This window comes from Delphinus delphis, chromosome 9 (genome assembly GCF_949987515.2).
Source record: "Delphinus delphis chromosome 9, mDelDel1.2, whole genome shotgun sequence".
Lineage (NCBI taxonomy): Eukaryota > Metazoa > Chordata > Mammalia > Artiodactyla > Delphinidae > Delphinus > Delphinus delphis.
Genome location: NC_082691.1, coordinates 24,650,776 through 24,665,470, shown reverse-complemented (window position 1 = coordinate 24,665,470; position 14,695 = coordinate 24,650,776). Strand labels below are relative to the sequence as shown.

General features: G+C 36.2%; 1 protein-coding gene across 1 annotated transcript in view; it reads left to right on the top strand.

The window, feature by feature from the left end:
• GNAT3 (G protein subunit alpha transducin 3) overlaps positions 1-11,488 on the top strand; it is a 50,053-nt gene extending 38,565 nt beyond the window's left edge. Inside the window, 5 exon segments of the mRNA XM_069540995.1 lie at positions 9,059-9,105; positions 9,108-9,187; positions 9,379-9,532; positions 11,305-11,451; positions 11,454-11,488. Of these exon segments, the coding sequence (XP_069397096.1) occupies positions 9,059-9,105; positions 9,108-9,187; positions 9,379-9,532; positions 11,305-11,451; positions 11,454-11,488 (463 nt within the window).
• Positions 11,489-14,695: the final 3,207 nt, after the last annotated feature.

Below are 14,695 nucleotides of genomic sequence, written 5' to 3'. Positions count from 1 at the left end.
TGAGTCCATTATTTTCATTGCTGTTGCATTATCAAGACACTCCTAGAAATTCTATTGTAACTCATTTACTATACCGAGAAATCGAAATCCATACCATAGTGTTAGAAAATGTCCCTTGACACTTAAGTACTTCTCCCTATGATTGCGGATGAGATGGAATATTCAACATTAAAACCATGTTTTAGATGTACCCCTTGGTAATGAAAAAAGTCAGTAAAAACATAGTTCAGTCATTCATGTATGAGATAATGGGAATATTTTTTTAAAGTATAAAAAATGAAAAAAATGTGACATGAATTATTTGTATCTATTTATGAGGGAAATTGGTTTCACTGGGATCAAAGTTTAATATTTTTTAAGTATTAAAACTACTGACACATAATATCTCATTAGAATAGTTATTACATGGATGGCCAGGATATTTTCAAGTTAATATGGAAGAAAGCCCTTCAAAATTTACCCCTCATTTTCAGGCCCACAAATAGTTAATTTTCTGAAAGATGAACCAAAGATCAAACCAGGATAAAGGAACTGCAAAGACTGGGATGGACATCTCTCTTGGCAAATGTAAGCTGTTTGTCTTCGGGCTTGTCATCACGGTGGTACAGTTCCTCTTTAGCAACTACTTTCTCCAGACTCGTGATCTTTGGTCCAGTTTTCAGAGTTTTCCTTTGAGAACCCAAGTCCAATTCCTCCTCTCTGCCCCTCCAAAGCCTGTCCATGCATTTGTGGCACACTCACTTTTCTCTCTTACTCTCCTTTCTCCTCTCCAAATTTCTCACTGAAACACAGACTAGAAGCTGAGTGTAGGCCTTGGGGCTAATCCTACCAAGGTCCCAATCCCAGGTTCTCCATTAATTAGCAGCAGTTTTTGAGGAATAAAGCTACTTTTTCTTTACTTGCCTCATGAGGTTGTTGTGAAGATTATTTGAAATGAAGTACCAGCACAGAGTTATAACTTGGTGTTCGCTTACCTTACATAAGTTAATGGAATTTTCTGGATCCTAGACTGTCTGGATCATAATAAGCCAATTTTAACACTTAATGCCGTACATTGAACACTTAGAATGACCCAATCCTGGTCATTCTCTACAACATCAACCAATTTAGTATCTTGTCAGAAATAGTCACTAGCATGAATTATCTTTTTAATCCATCTATTCCTTGAACGTTCCAAGCCTTAGAGTCTTCACACCTACTGCTCTCCTTGCCTAAAATGCTCTGACCCTGGATCTCTGCAAAGACTGGCCTCTTCTTATCATTAAGCTTCCAAATCAAAGGCTGTCTCCTCATGGAGCCTTGACCATCCTATCTACTAACCATCCCTTAATATCCCTGTCACTACTATACCCTGTGGAGTGTGGGTAAGCACATAAGAACAAGCTCTCAGGAGTGGGGGGAGGGAGGGCAGCCTGATTTTTGGCCCTTGATGAGTCCCCAGGTGCAAACACCCTGACAATAGCCAATTTCAACCTACCAACATTATGTCACTAAATGTAGAGTTGGGAAGAAATACGAACAAGCAGTTCTTTCTAGCCTCGCCAATGTGAGCCAGTACCATTACACAATTGATAATATCACACTATTTTTCTCTTTTTAAACATACCAATATATGAAATTGCCTTGTTTCTTTATCTGTTTGTTCTTTTTGATTCTGTTTCTGCGTCATGTGCTCTGAGCTCCAGAAGGCCAGGGGACGTATTAGCTTACAACTCCTGTGATTATCACACTGACCAACCCAGAGCAGGCACACAGTCAATCCTGGCTGGAGGAATAAATGTACTATGCCAGGCACCTATGAACACTACCTTCACACCCTTACTGTAACACGATGAATGGGCATTGCTATCCTTACGTAGGATAAACGGTCAAGAAATGGAGGCTAAAACAAAGTAAAAGGTTTCCCCAAGATCATACACAGAAGTGCTAGAAATGTGATTAAAATGCATATCTTCCTAACTTCAAATATCACACTTCTTACACTGCTTATCACTGATGGGCTGTTAGGTAAATTGGGCTGGAAACCATCCTTTTCTGTACAGTAAGTGCTTCCTCCAGTGTTGTTGGTCATTCACAATTCCTTTCAAAGAGAAGAGGGAAGGGGGAATAAAAGGACAGTCTATTGGGGAGGTATCTCTCAGTTGTCAGGGCTCTGTGGTACTTCACCACTCTGTGCTTCTAAAACGAGGCTAGATGCGACGATTGCCAATGAACACACAAAACCTCAGAAAATCATGTTCATTTCCTGAAACGTCAAGTTCACTCAGTACCAATATCATATTCATACATTTTTTAAAACAATTTTTTGAATATTATACAGCATTTGCATTAGGATGCTAGACTTTCATTGGTGTATCATCATTTTCCTGTCCTTTTATAAGTCTTTGGTTAATTTTGTAAAGCATTTTAAGTTGTATAAGTCATCTATTCTACTTTCATGTATCACCGGCCCTTATGAAGGAATGAGAAAGGTCTTGCTAATTCTCTATTACAGTATTGATGCTAAAATGTAAGATGCTTGTGAATTGGATTGTGAAGCTCAGTTAAGACTTATTTTGACATAAACTATTAACATAACATAACTATTACCTCTTTCGCACCCACTAAAACAGGTTTTGAGCTCTTTTGTTTTCTTAATAGGTTTTGCTTTCTCTCTGGCTTAAGAGGGTGTGTTATTAAAGGCACTGTCTATGAGGAAGAGAATGTGGAGAATTTCTCTAAAAACAAATATTTAAACAATAAAATTTTGAAAATACTTAAATTTTACTATAAAACAAAAAACACAGCTATATGTACTTTTAAGGAACTATTTTAATCATTTAAATACATTTTTAAGTTTAGTCACAGCAATTGAGATATATTAATCCCTTAATAAATTCTCAGAGCTAAATCACTTTTTTTCAAGTGTTAAATAGGTTTATCCTAAAGCACACAGGCTTTTGCAGTGTAACATTTCATAGTATTTCAAAATAGGAATTGTAAAAAATAAAGTACCTTCCAACTTCGTTTCGGTAAGTGCCCAGGTACTCACATTAGCACTGATTTGTATTCACATAGCATAAATCATCCTAAGACTATTTAAAACTAAAGACTTAATTTACATATTAAATTCAAGAACTATAGAATTTTAAACAGGAACATCGAAATGAAAAAATGCTCTCTGTCCAAGTACTGTATCATCCTCATGTATCACCTAATTTAACGCAAATTTCCTTAGAGCTCTTATCAAACCAGAACTCCAACTGTCAAACTGGTAAAATTAATTCTCCTTACAGAAGTTACTAAGTAAACAGAAAATGCAAAGCAAACGTGACCCCTTTTATTGCTATAAAATAATTCTGCAGGGCAAAGAACTTACATATTTACAAGGATTTATCAGTTATAGAGAAGTCCTTTCTTCCTAATTGCTTTATGATTAAAAAATAGAACTGAAAGGACATAAAACTATACGGAAGCTAGGGAAAAGAGGTCAGCAACCATTACAACATAGAGCTTTAGGTTTTGTACCTGTTATATAACTATTTGCAACAGTGTTTAGTGGATCCATGATATGAAATGAATCATAACTGTTTTGAATTTCAAGTTGAATCATGTGCACTATGTTCATTTCTGTGGGAGTATGAGACAGCTTAGCAGTGAGTCTGGTTGTCTACCCAGCAGCTATATCCCAACTTAGCTTTATTGTTCTCTGTTAGATCTCACAGAGCAGTAACTCATGTATAACTATACCTTTGTTTCAGGTATGTTCATGGTTAATGTTACCAAAATTATAAGCTATATAAGATGATGTCTAATTTATTCTCATGATAGAATTTACTTTGATGACTTTAAAAATTATATTATTCAATAATCAGAGAATTATCTAGTGGGTATTTTAAGTTACACACACACATTTAGTAGGAAATATATGATGGTATTAACAATTACGGGAGTCTAGAGACCCAGCTTCCCTTGTGGTTGTAAATCCTTTTGATTCTGTTTTTAATAAAAAGCAATTAAGGGATTTAGAATGACCTCTGTGCATATATTTTTTATCTGCAAGCATCTGCCCTAATCTATTTTCAGAACTGGGTACCAGGGCAAGACTTGGTTAAGCCATTTTGCTGTGGCTGTGTAGTGGTGACACAGATCTACCTGTTGGCCCTGACATACGTAGCCACCTTAGGATTTTATACCTAGACTTATTGTGCTGATCAATTTATAATGCATATAAAAGTTGAATCACTGTGCTGTACACCTGAAATAATATAATTTTATATGTCAACTATACTTCAATAAAAAGATTAAAAAGTTATACCATTGCTGATATAGTCAAATATGTTGAATAAATCCCATTCAACAGAATAGTTTAAAATAAATTTCTACTCAGATTAGATCCTATTTTTCTGTGCTCAAATATATAAATGATGTCAGAAATTGTTATTTTCCAAGAGAGTCACATGCTTATAGGATGAGCAAAGACATCTCACAAATAAATTAGCTGCAGTAACATTATTAATTTTTAGGTATCCTAGACTATTCAATGAGTTTGCAAACACTATAAAGGGCATATTATTCCATAATAGTCTCTTCTGATATGAAATGTAAATAATCTTGTGTGGCCAAATATTTAGCCAACTGTTTAACATAAATAAAACTCAGTAACTTTCCCAACTGTCTAAAATGGACTATAAAACTCAACTGTTTAATATAAATCCGTAAAACTGATGGCTTGCAATATATAAATATCATGGGCAGTTTAACAAATAATTGATGTTCACTTGTCGCTTAAAAGCCTAGCCTGTGAATTTTTAGTTACATCATACATTTCAGGCATTTAAACCCATTTTCTTTACTATTTAAGAATCCTTACTTAAATATCAGACTTAAGGAAATATGTATTACATACATACATACATAAGTAAATAAATAAATAAAACCTTTCCAAAATGAGAATTCCAAGTTCCATTTAAAGTCTCCAAAGCTCTAGTTATCTTAACTACTCAGGGAATTAAGGTTATTCAAGCTATATCACATATCCATTCACCTCATTAATTATCCCAGTAGATTTGACCAATCCAGATATTCAGTCAGCAAGTATACAGGCTTTCCTCTGATTTCTATTACTGTTTTTCTCAGAATAGTTACGGTGGAGTGTATATTTGCATTTCTTCCATGCTCCACTTTGGGAATCTCCAAATTTTTTCAGTCGTTATAATGCCTTACACCTCTAAAATAAGCCCCAAATTAAAATTTAGATGAAGAGCTAAACATGGAAAGAGAAGTATAAAAAACAAATTACTACAACAGCAGCAAGACAAAATGTAACCTTTCTTAGACCTAACGTAATATCCAGGAGAATCAATATAAAAGCAAAACTCCAGCCACTGGTCTGATTTGCTAATGAGCATTTCAGTTCAATAATAGCAGATGGCATTAGAGAAACCTGGTCAATGCTCCCTGGACCTATGTCCTAATGTCAATCTGCACAGAAAATAAAGAAAAAAAAACTATTTATCAAGTGAGTCATAAAATGAGAGGATTATTAGCATGCAATCTAAGATAGACTTTCAGAAGCCGTTTTACCAACATGAATAAAACCCAAAGACTGAGTAAACTTTGTCCTCCCTTCCTTGGGAGAGCGCTAAGCATATTTAAACATGTTTATTAGAGGCTGTAAGATGTGTTGACAGAACAGTAGGCTAAAGGTCATATTACATAACTTATACCCCTTACCAACTGTGTATATTTGACTGAAGAGGAGAATAGCTATCTCTTACACATAGGTGTTAATATCAACAGCAGGCTACAGAGAAGCTGAATTATCAAACTCAGGAGATAGCTAGATGGTCCACTTAAGGAATGCAACAATGATTCACTTTGTTATAAAGCAGAAACTAACGCACCATTGTAAAGCAATTATATCCCAATAAAGATGTTTAAAAAAATTTTAAAAATAAAAATAAAATAAAATACATAAAAAGTTTAAAAACTCCAAAAAAATAAATAAAGAATGCAACAAAACCACTGGGAAGGGGAAAGTTCTCAAGTTTTGCCCAGTCACCTGTTCGATAACACAAAGAGTTACTATCTGACCTGGGGAAAGAAAACTCCCCAACAAAGATAATTCCAATCTACTTGGTGAGGGTTTGAGAGCTAACAGTAGACACTATGTAGTACTAGTTAGACACCTCTAATCTAATTAAGTAGACTTAACGAGCTTCACAACAAAGCTTAACAACGTTCACAGAGTCACTATCACACACAAAGGACCTATCACGGCACCTGGTACACAGCCGCCTCAAGTATCAGTTGAACTAATAAACCTCGGGCAAGTTGCTTAAAGGGCTCATGAAAAAACAGGAATAATAATTGTACCTATCTTATAAGTTTAGGGTGAAGTTTAAATAATTGCTGGCTAAAAGTTTAAAAGTCTGAATGCATATTTATTATCCTTGCTTCCATAAGAATGCTTACTGAATTTTAAAAATCAAATTTGTTGGCTAATTTTTACATAATATAACCTAAAGTCAATACCGTCCTCTTCCTCCACTTTTATCACACGTCTGAAACTGCAGAGGATTTGGTAATTAGCAGCACTTAAAATAAGCTTTATTGTCACTGAATTTAAATTTCCAAACCACACAACGATTGAATTCCTAAAGGTTGTTTTCAATATTGTGAGCAACTGCTCTTTCAATCTACTATTAAATGGAGTGATTTTGCATTGGTACACATATATATTTGAGGAATTTTAGTTCTATATATCTGTTCTCCATTTGGTTATGTGAAAGGTAAAGTACTAACACTACAATGTGTTGTACTTTTCATTATCTTCAGTAAATCAGCTGGTTGACATTTAATATCCCAATATAGTTATTACCTTTGAAATCTCTGTACAGCTAGGATGTTCCCTGGTACTTAATATCTTAGGATTAAGCTATTATGAAAGCCCCATAATTTTTCCTTTGCCTCTGGTCTCTTCCTCATCAAATCTATCTTCTGAACTCAGATCAAACTGACTTACCATAACAATAAGCAAACAAAAACAAATGTTAATTCCCTACCCCCAAATCTCCTATAGATCCCCACTGACTACAATATAAAAACTAATCTTCTCATGTAATGTAAAAGACATAGTAAATCTATTTCTGGCCTAACACCTCAGGCTTACTCCTGCCTGCTCAAAACTTTTGCCCTTGCTGCCTCTATTCTTTTTACACAACTATCATCTTCTGCAGTTTCTGATCACTCCATTTCAAATTACAACCCACCCTCTACACTTCCTATCAGATACTGATATCCTAAGTGTATTCACACACCCACACGCAAACACACACACACATAAACACCACCATCATCCACTTACAAGGTTCTCAAGACTGAATCATCTCTGGTACCTGAAATATAATAAATGCTCAATAAACAAATATTTGCTGAATAAATGAATAAGTATCAGGCCATATACCTCAATGTTTTTACCTTAATCTTCACATTTCCAAAAATATAATTATTTGCCCCAAGCATGCCATGTTCTCTCGTTCCTTGATGACTTGTACACGCACTTCATGTAAAACTCCTCCCTCCATTCCATTAACATGGATTCTATTCATTTATTTGCAAGTATTTATTGAATGTCTATTATGTGTCAGGCACGGTGCCTGGTACTGGGAATATAGGCATCACTAATATAGATAAGGTCCCTGCCCTCATGAGGCTACTATTCTATTAGGGCAATGATAGCTATTAAACATGTGAAAAAATAAACCACTTATTTATTGATTGTGGCAGTTACTATGAAAGAAATAAAGAGAGTGATACAATAGAAAGGAAATGGGCAATAAAAAGAGTTAAGAATTTACATGGACATTCAAGGTGGTTACTTGTGAAGGAGATATTGACATTAAGACCTGAAAGTTGGGGAAGAAGCAGCCTTATGGAAGGAAGAAAGGAACTGTGTCACGTGGAAAGGAGATGGATTACGCAAAAGTCCTGAGATAGCAAAATGGTAGATTTATATTAAAGGAACTGTTACATGGTCCCTCAGGCTGATGTAAATCTTCCTCTGGGTTCACATTTTACCTTATATATTAGAATATTACATAATATTATAATAATGTATTTTTCTCTTTACAAGACAGCAAGCTCTTTGAAGATAGAGTCCTTTTTTTTTTTTAAGTGGGAAAGGCAATTTTAGTAACAATTCAAAATTCAGAAGCCATAAAGGAGAAAAGAACATTTATAAATAAAATTATAGAAAAATAAAAGTATATGGGAAAAAACCACCATACACAATAGCAAGTGACAACACACAGGGAATACATAGATAAATTGTGAAAACACGGACAAAAAGTTAATTCCCTTACTTTATGTTAGGAAAAGTCCAAGAACCTTACAGAAAGGAGTTCAAATGATGTAAGCTTTTAACGCTTGAGACAAATGCTGTATTTACTCAATCATTAAAGCAACCTCACAATATAGGTACTGCAATTATCATTTATTCATCAGGAACCTAAGGTACAGAGAGGTTAAGTAACTTGCCCAAGGTTACCCAGCTTATAGGGGACAGAGTGACTATGTCCTTTTATCCTTGTGTTGGTAGGCCTAGCACAGTGTCTAGTACATAGAACACAAATGATAATTGAATGAATGAATGGAGGTAAGAGGAGCTAAGAGAAGAGGGAAGAATCATAGTATCAGAACTGTGGTAGCTTCCAATCTTCTTGTGGGCTCTGGATATTTAAGAATATGCATAGACTTTGATCAAAATCCCTAAGACCAACAGATGTCTTACTAAAACTCTAAACTGCTGTAAATTTTCCAGTTGCTCAAAGTCAGTATGTGAATTATTTTGCTCCAGGCTGCATGAATACCAAAAACAGTAAATAAATGTTCTCTTTTTCTCTAGTCTTGAGCTGCAAATTGGTCAAACAAGTCTTACTTTATGAACAGTCAAAACTGAAAGACTACCTTTTAAACAGATGGGAGCATTCAGTTATAAGTCCAAATGTTCATCTTAATGTAAATTTTGGAAGATATTTGTATGATTCTTTATTCTGTTATTTTTGTTTTTTTAAAGAATGCTTGATGTAGGTGGACAGAGATCTGAGAGAAAGAAATGGATTCACTCCTTGAAGGAGTTACATGAATTATATTTTGTGCTGCACTCAGTGCCTATGATATGCTCTTGGTGGAAGATGAAGAAGTGGTAAGTCTAAAAGGAAAACACGGTCAAGGTAAAAAATAAGCAGTTGCGCTTTCCAATATGAATACCCCATTTCCCAACTCAGTTAAGACCTTCCAAAGACAGATGTTACTTCTACATCCTTGTTCATAATGCCCACCATTAATACCTTGCAAATAACAATCCTACACATTTTCATCTTTTATACCTAACAGAACAGAATGCATGAAAGCCTTCACCTGTTCAACAGTATCTGTAATCACAAGTACTTTGCAACCACCTCCATTGTCCTGTTTCTCAATAAAAAAGATCTCTTTCAAGAAAAAGTAACCAAAGGGCATCTTGGTATCTGCTTTCCAGAGTACACTGGTAAGATAATTTCCTTTTAATTCCATAGTAGTAAAATTGTGTATAGAGATACATTTTTTCTATCTGGATTTTGATGTGTAATATTTAGAGGTTGAGGCTTATGATACTTTTCTGAGTCATGTATATGATCCAACCTGGGAAGAATCTTACAAATAAAGAGGAAACCCTCTCTACACTGCCTGCATTAAAGCAAAGCTCTAATGAATAAAGGGGAGGTCGTTAGATAGACCAGGGTTGTTACTCTGTGTAATGTATAATGACATTGCAAACTATATTATCTTAAACATTATAATAGGAGTGTAAATTATATTCCAAATTGGCGTTTTTTAATATATTTCCTAATGAAACCTTTTAATGTTGTACTAGACCTCAGTGGCTCTTCAAAGTCAGAATTAAGTTTCCGGAGGAACAGCTTGAATGAATGAGAAGAGTGACATCTATTTTTCCAATTTTCCTAACTCCTAGAGTTTTAGTACTGACCCTCTTAGCCAATGAATATAAATGTCAGTTTCTCTAAAAGGGTTGTGTTTCTTTTGGAGACTTTTTTTTTTTTGGTAAATAGTTATATGCCCTGTTGTTAATGAAATTGTGTAAGATGGAAATATTTATGATTTAAACACAAATATAAACCCAATTTCACCACATAGATATGTGGCTAGCCCAGATGTGCCAGGGGTGTTGAATTGTGTCAAAGTAGCTGTTTGTGCTCATCTATAATGAGTACTTATATTTTTCTTATTTGTAAACATTATGTTTACATATTTATTATATGATTGAATATAATCATGCTTCTGTACTGAAAGTTACCGATTAAATATAGAATCATAATTCAGGGCTGTATGTTTTCTTTTAAGTAATCATCTTTATTTCTCAGAGCAATTTTTAGTTTATGAAAATAATAAACAGAAAAAAGTTTCTACATACTCCCTCTCTGGCCAGCTCTCACAATTTCCCCTATTATAAACATCTGGAAGGGGTGTGGTACATTTGCTACAACTGATGAACAGATATTGATACATTTAACTGAAGTCTGTATTTCAGGTTAGGGTTAACTCTTTGTGTTCCACAATTCAATGGGTTATGCCAAAGTCATGTCAATGTACCCACCATTACAGCATTATACAAAATAGTTTCACTGCCCTAAAAAATGCCTGTGGTCCACGTCTTCGCTGCCCTCAACCCTTGAAACCATTATCTTTTTACTGTTTCTGTAGTTTTGCCCTTCCGAGAATGTCAAAGAGCTGAAATCATACAATAAGTGCCTCTCACTTTTTGGCTTTCATTCACACAGTTTTTCGTCTCTCCTAGCTATCCCTCAAGGTCCAGCTCAAATAACACCTCATTATGTAGTCCACGCATCTATAATTTCCATTCTTTTCTTCTTTTAGTTCATATTAATACCCATGCACCCAACCCATGCACACATTTACATGCATAATCTTTGACATACATATGGGTTTTTTTACTCACTCACTTTGTTATATAAATATATTAGTGTTTCTACTCTACTGTGAGCTTTCTGACGCAGAGGTTACATTTTAGCCACCTGAAGCCCCCAGGGAGGTAAGCATAGTTCCCAGCACATAGTTCCCAGCACATAGTTCCCAGGAACTTGTTGTGTAAACCTCTGATAATTAACACTGCCATTTTGATTTTTCAATCCTGAGAACATCAAATAGCAAAGGAAAATCCTAAAACTTATTGATACTACTTATAATTTGATGCTTTTTAAATGCAGTTAAAGTTTACTTCTTTAATTTTTTTTTAACAAGGTCCAAATACATTTGAAGAGGCAAGGAACTACATCAAGAACCAGTTTCTAGACCTGGATTTAAAAAAAGATAAGGAAATTTATTCCCACATGACCTGTGCTACAGATACTCAAAATGTCAAGTTCGTGTTTGACGCTGTTACAGATATAATAAAGAGAATCTGAAAGACTGTGTGCTCTTCTAATCAATCCTTTTTTCTTCCACTCTTGCTGATGTATACTCTTCAACATATAAAAGGTGCTGTGTGTTTAGTTTTAACAGATATTAACTTGTATAACTAGTGTTGTAAGGCAACATTTTTCACACAAAAATTTTAATGTATTGTCACCTGCGTGTGGATGAGTTTTGATTTCTCTGAAATATTGAGGATTGGGGTGTCTTTGATGTCCTCAGTTCTGAAAACTGATACATTTTGGTAACACTATAACTGTACGTATCAGTGACACTGAATTTGCTTGGAAGTAAATTCTGCACTGTGGCCTATTTTTAATGACAGAGCAATGGAAAAAAAGCAAGGTGTTCCATATTACTTCCACTGGCCAGACATTGAGAGGCCTTCATTTTTGCTGATAATGTAACCATGCCTGTAACTGTAGAAACTATTCAAAGATGATACATGTGGTGTTTTACTGGTGTTTATTTTATTGACTGCTCCTATTCAGCCACCTGCAAATGCAATGTTCACTATACATGTATCTGTTGATGGAAATTTCATATGCATCCAATTTTTATTTGCTACTTTTCCTTAGAAAAAACTCATTAATGCTGAATTTACCTTTAGAATTAAGGATTCCAATGATATATTTTTGTACCAATCTGACTGAAAACAGGGGACCACGTGTGGTCAAGAACACAGTGTAAGGCTGCTCAGGCTGAACGAAGTCCTCAATGGAGTACTTGTTTCCTACATTTTGTTCCAGAGCAGCATGGAACGTTATTGTAATTGATGGTTTGGGGACAATAAATCGAGACCTCAAGAGAAAAAAATAATTCAATGTCTTAGCACTAGTGTGTTTTAGCTTTGTGAATAAGAAGTAGGAAGTAAGAGTGAGTAATTAGGAGACTTTTTTAAAAGAGAAACATTGAACCTCTTGTTAATAGTGTATTGTGCTGTCTAAACGTTACACCAGATGCTAGTGGTCAAAGCCTACTCTTTAAAAGCTAATTTGGTGCTTTACAAACAAAATCATTATTTATAAACAGAAAAGATGACTTTTTCTTTTTTAAAGTGTGCACTATTTACAACATATACTTGTTAAGCACGTGTGATATCATTTACTCTCTCCACTTGCAGAAGGTGATATATAGATCAGAATAGGAGATCAGTGCTTAAGATCTATAACTTCTTTGAAAAGACAGCTAATTAGGTTAGTGTAACTAGATGAGAAGAAAGGAACATAAATTAAGCAATTTGCGAATCTGTAGCTCAAGCGGATTTAGGTAGCCCTGTCTCAGTGTCACTACTTCACTGTTCTGTAACACATTTCCATTCTAATCATGCAAGAATGATCATTATTCGATCAGTAACCTTGACTAGAGTGTTTCTGGCTTTATCTTCAAAAACACAAGGAGTTATTAACAAATACAGTCAAATAAAAACGTTACTATAGTAAGAACAATTAATTTGAAATTTCTTTGCAAAATATAAGTTATTAAGGAGCCTAAGATACCAGAGACAAAAAGTGTATGAGAAAATATTTAGTTCAGGTATTCAGTAAATTTTTCTGGCTAAGATCCATTATCTATAGGACAACAACCCAACATTTTGCTAGGAGCTAGTCAATGCTTTGAGACCTTAAATTAAGATTAGAAATTCTGTCCTTTCATCCATTGCTTTGTTTTTGTTCTCCTGCTTTACTTTAATCTGTTTTCTCTAACAGTGTGAAAAGAATGTTCCAGAAAAGAATATGTTTTGAAATACTACTATTATAACTTAGATTTTGACTCTGACTTACCTTTAGGGTTCCTCTTTTAGATAACATACGTAGAAAGGGTGAGGTCAGAAATGGTCTTTTAAAAAAATATAACTCATTTCAATCTTTGCAAAAATTAACAGGCATCAGTATGTATTTATGAATATTGTTCTCTGAGAACTTTAAACAATGTTAAATTACCAAACTAAATTTAGAGATCAGTTTGGATTATTTATTTTAAAAAAACCTGTTCAATTCCTTCCAATCCTAAAATTGAACTTTAAAAAACTTTTCTTCACAATCAAAAATAGTTACTATGCTAAACGACAACTTTAAGAGAAATTTTTAGTTGGAAAATATAAAATAAATGTTTCCATTATTTCTTTAATGATTGCACTCCTTAAAAATTGAGTCTATTTCTGATTTTACTTTTTAAATGTTTTAATAAAAAAGGGGTTGGAGTGGATACACAGCATTTTGGGTTAATTAAAGAAAGCAGCAAAATGGGAAATATGGGAAGACACACTTCAGCTGGAAGAAACTCACCCTGAGACCAGAAACGTTAAATTTGGTTAGAATCAAAGCATCTGTTTCTGGGGGTGGAGTCAAGATGGCGTACTAGGAAGACGCAAAATGTGCGTCTCCTCACAACTAGGGCACCTAAGGGGATGGGAGGAACCCCCAGTGACCAGATAGGATGTGGGGCATGGGGAGTGAGGGGGAGGAGAAGTGGAGGTGGGACGGGACTGGCGCCCCTGAGGGGCAGCTGGGGGAGGGGGAGGGGAAGGGATCCCACCCCCAAAGGGGGATGGTGGGGGGACCATTGGGAGGGCAGAGGCTCAAACGGGAGCATGGCCAGGTTTCCCCTGCCCACTTGGACCCCCAGGAACTTGTTGAGATCCCAGGCCTGAGCCTCTGCCCACCTAGGCCCCCTCCAGCCGGCAGGTCCAGAGGGAGTGGGAGGGAGGGAAGGGGGAGCAAAAGTAAAGGCCGGACCTCTGGGACCAGCACCGCTGAGGGGTGGCTGGGGAAGGGAAGGAGTTTCTACACCCAGCGGGACCCATCCACGGTTAGCAGTCCAGTGGCAGCAGCGACAGGGGAGACCCTGGGGGAGACGCATGAAGGAACGGAAGGGAACGGGGCCAGCGCTTTCCCTGTCCACATAGGCATCAGGGAGCCTGTTGGGCTCCCAGGCCTAATCCTCTGCCCTGGAGCCTCCCCCCTGCTGCGCAGACCCCAAGCCCCACCCCTACACCCCCACCCAGAGCCCTACCTCTACACTCAGAGACCCCCTCTGAGACCCCCTCCAACGAGCGGGCCTAAACCCCGCCCACACACCCTCACTCAGGGCCCTACCTCCAAACTCTGGAACCCCACACTCCAGAGGCCCTCCTTTCCCCATCTGCGCAGGTCCTAAGCAGAGGCCCCACCCCATGCTTGCACGTGGCCCCGCCTAGGCCCCGCACTATGCTCAAACA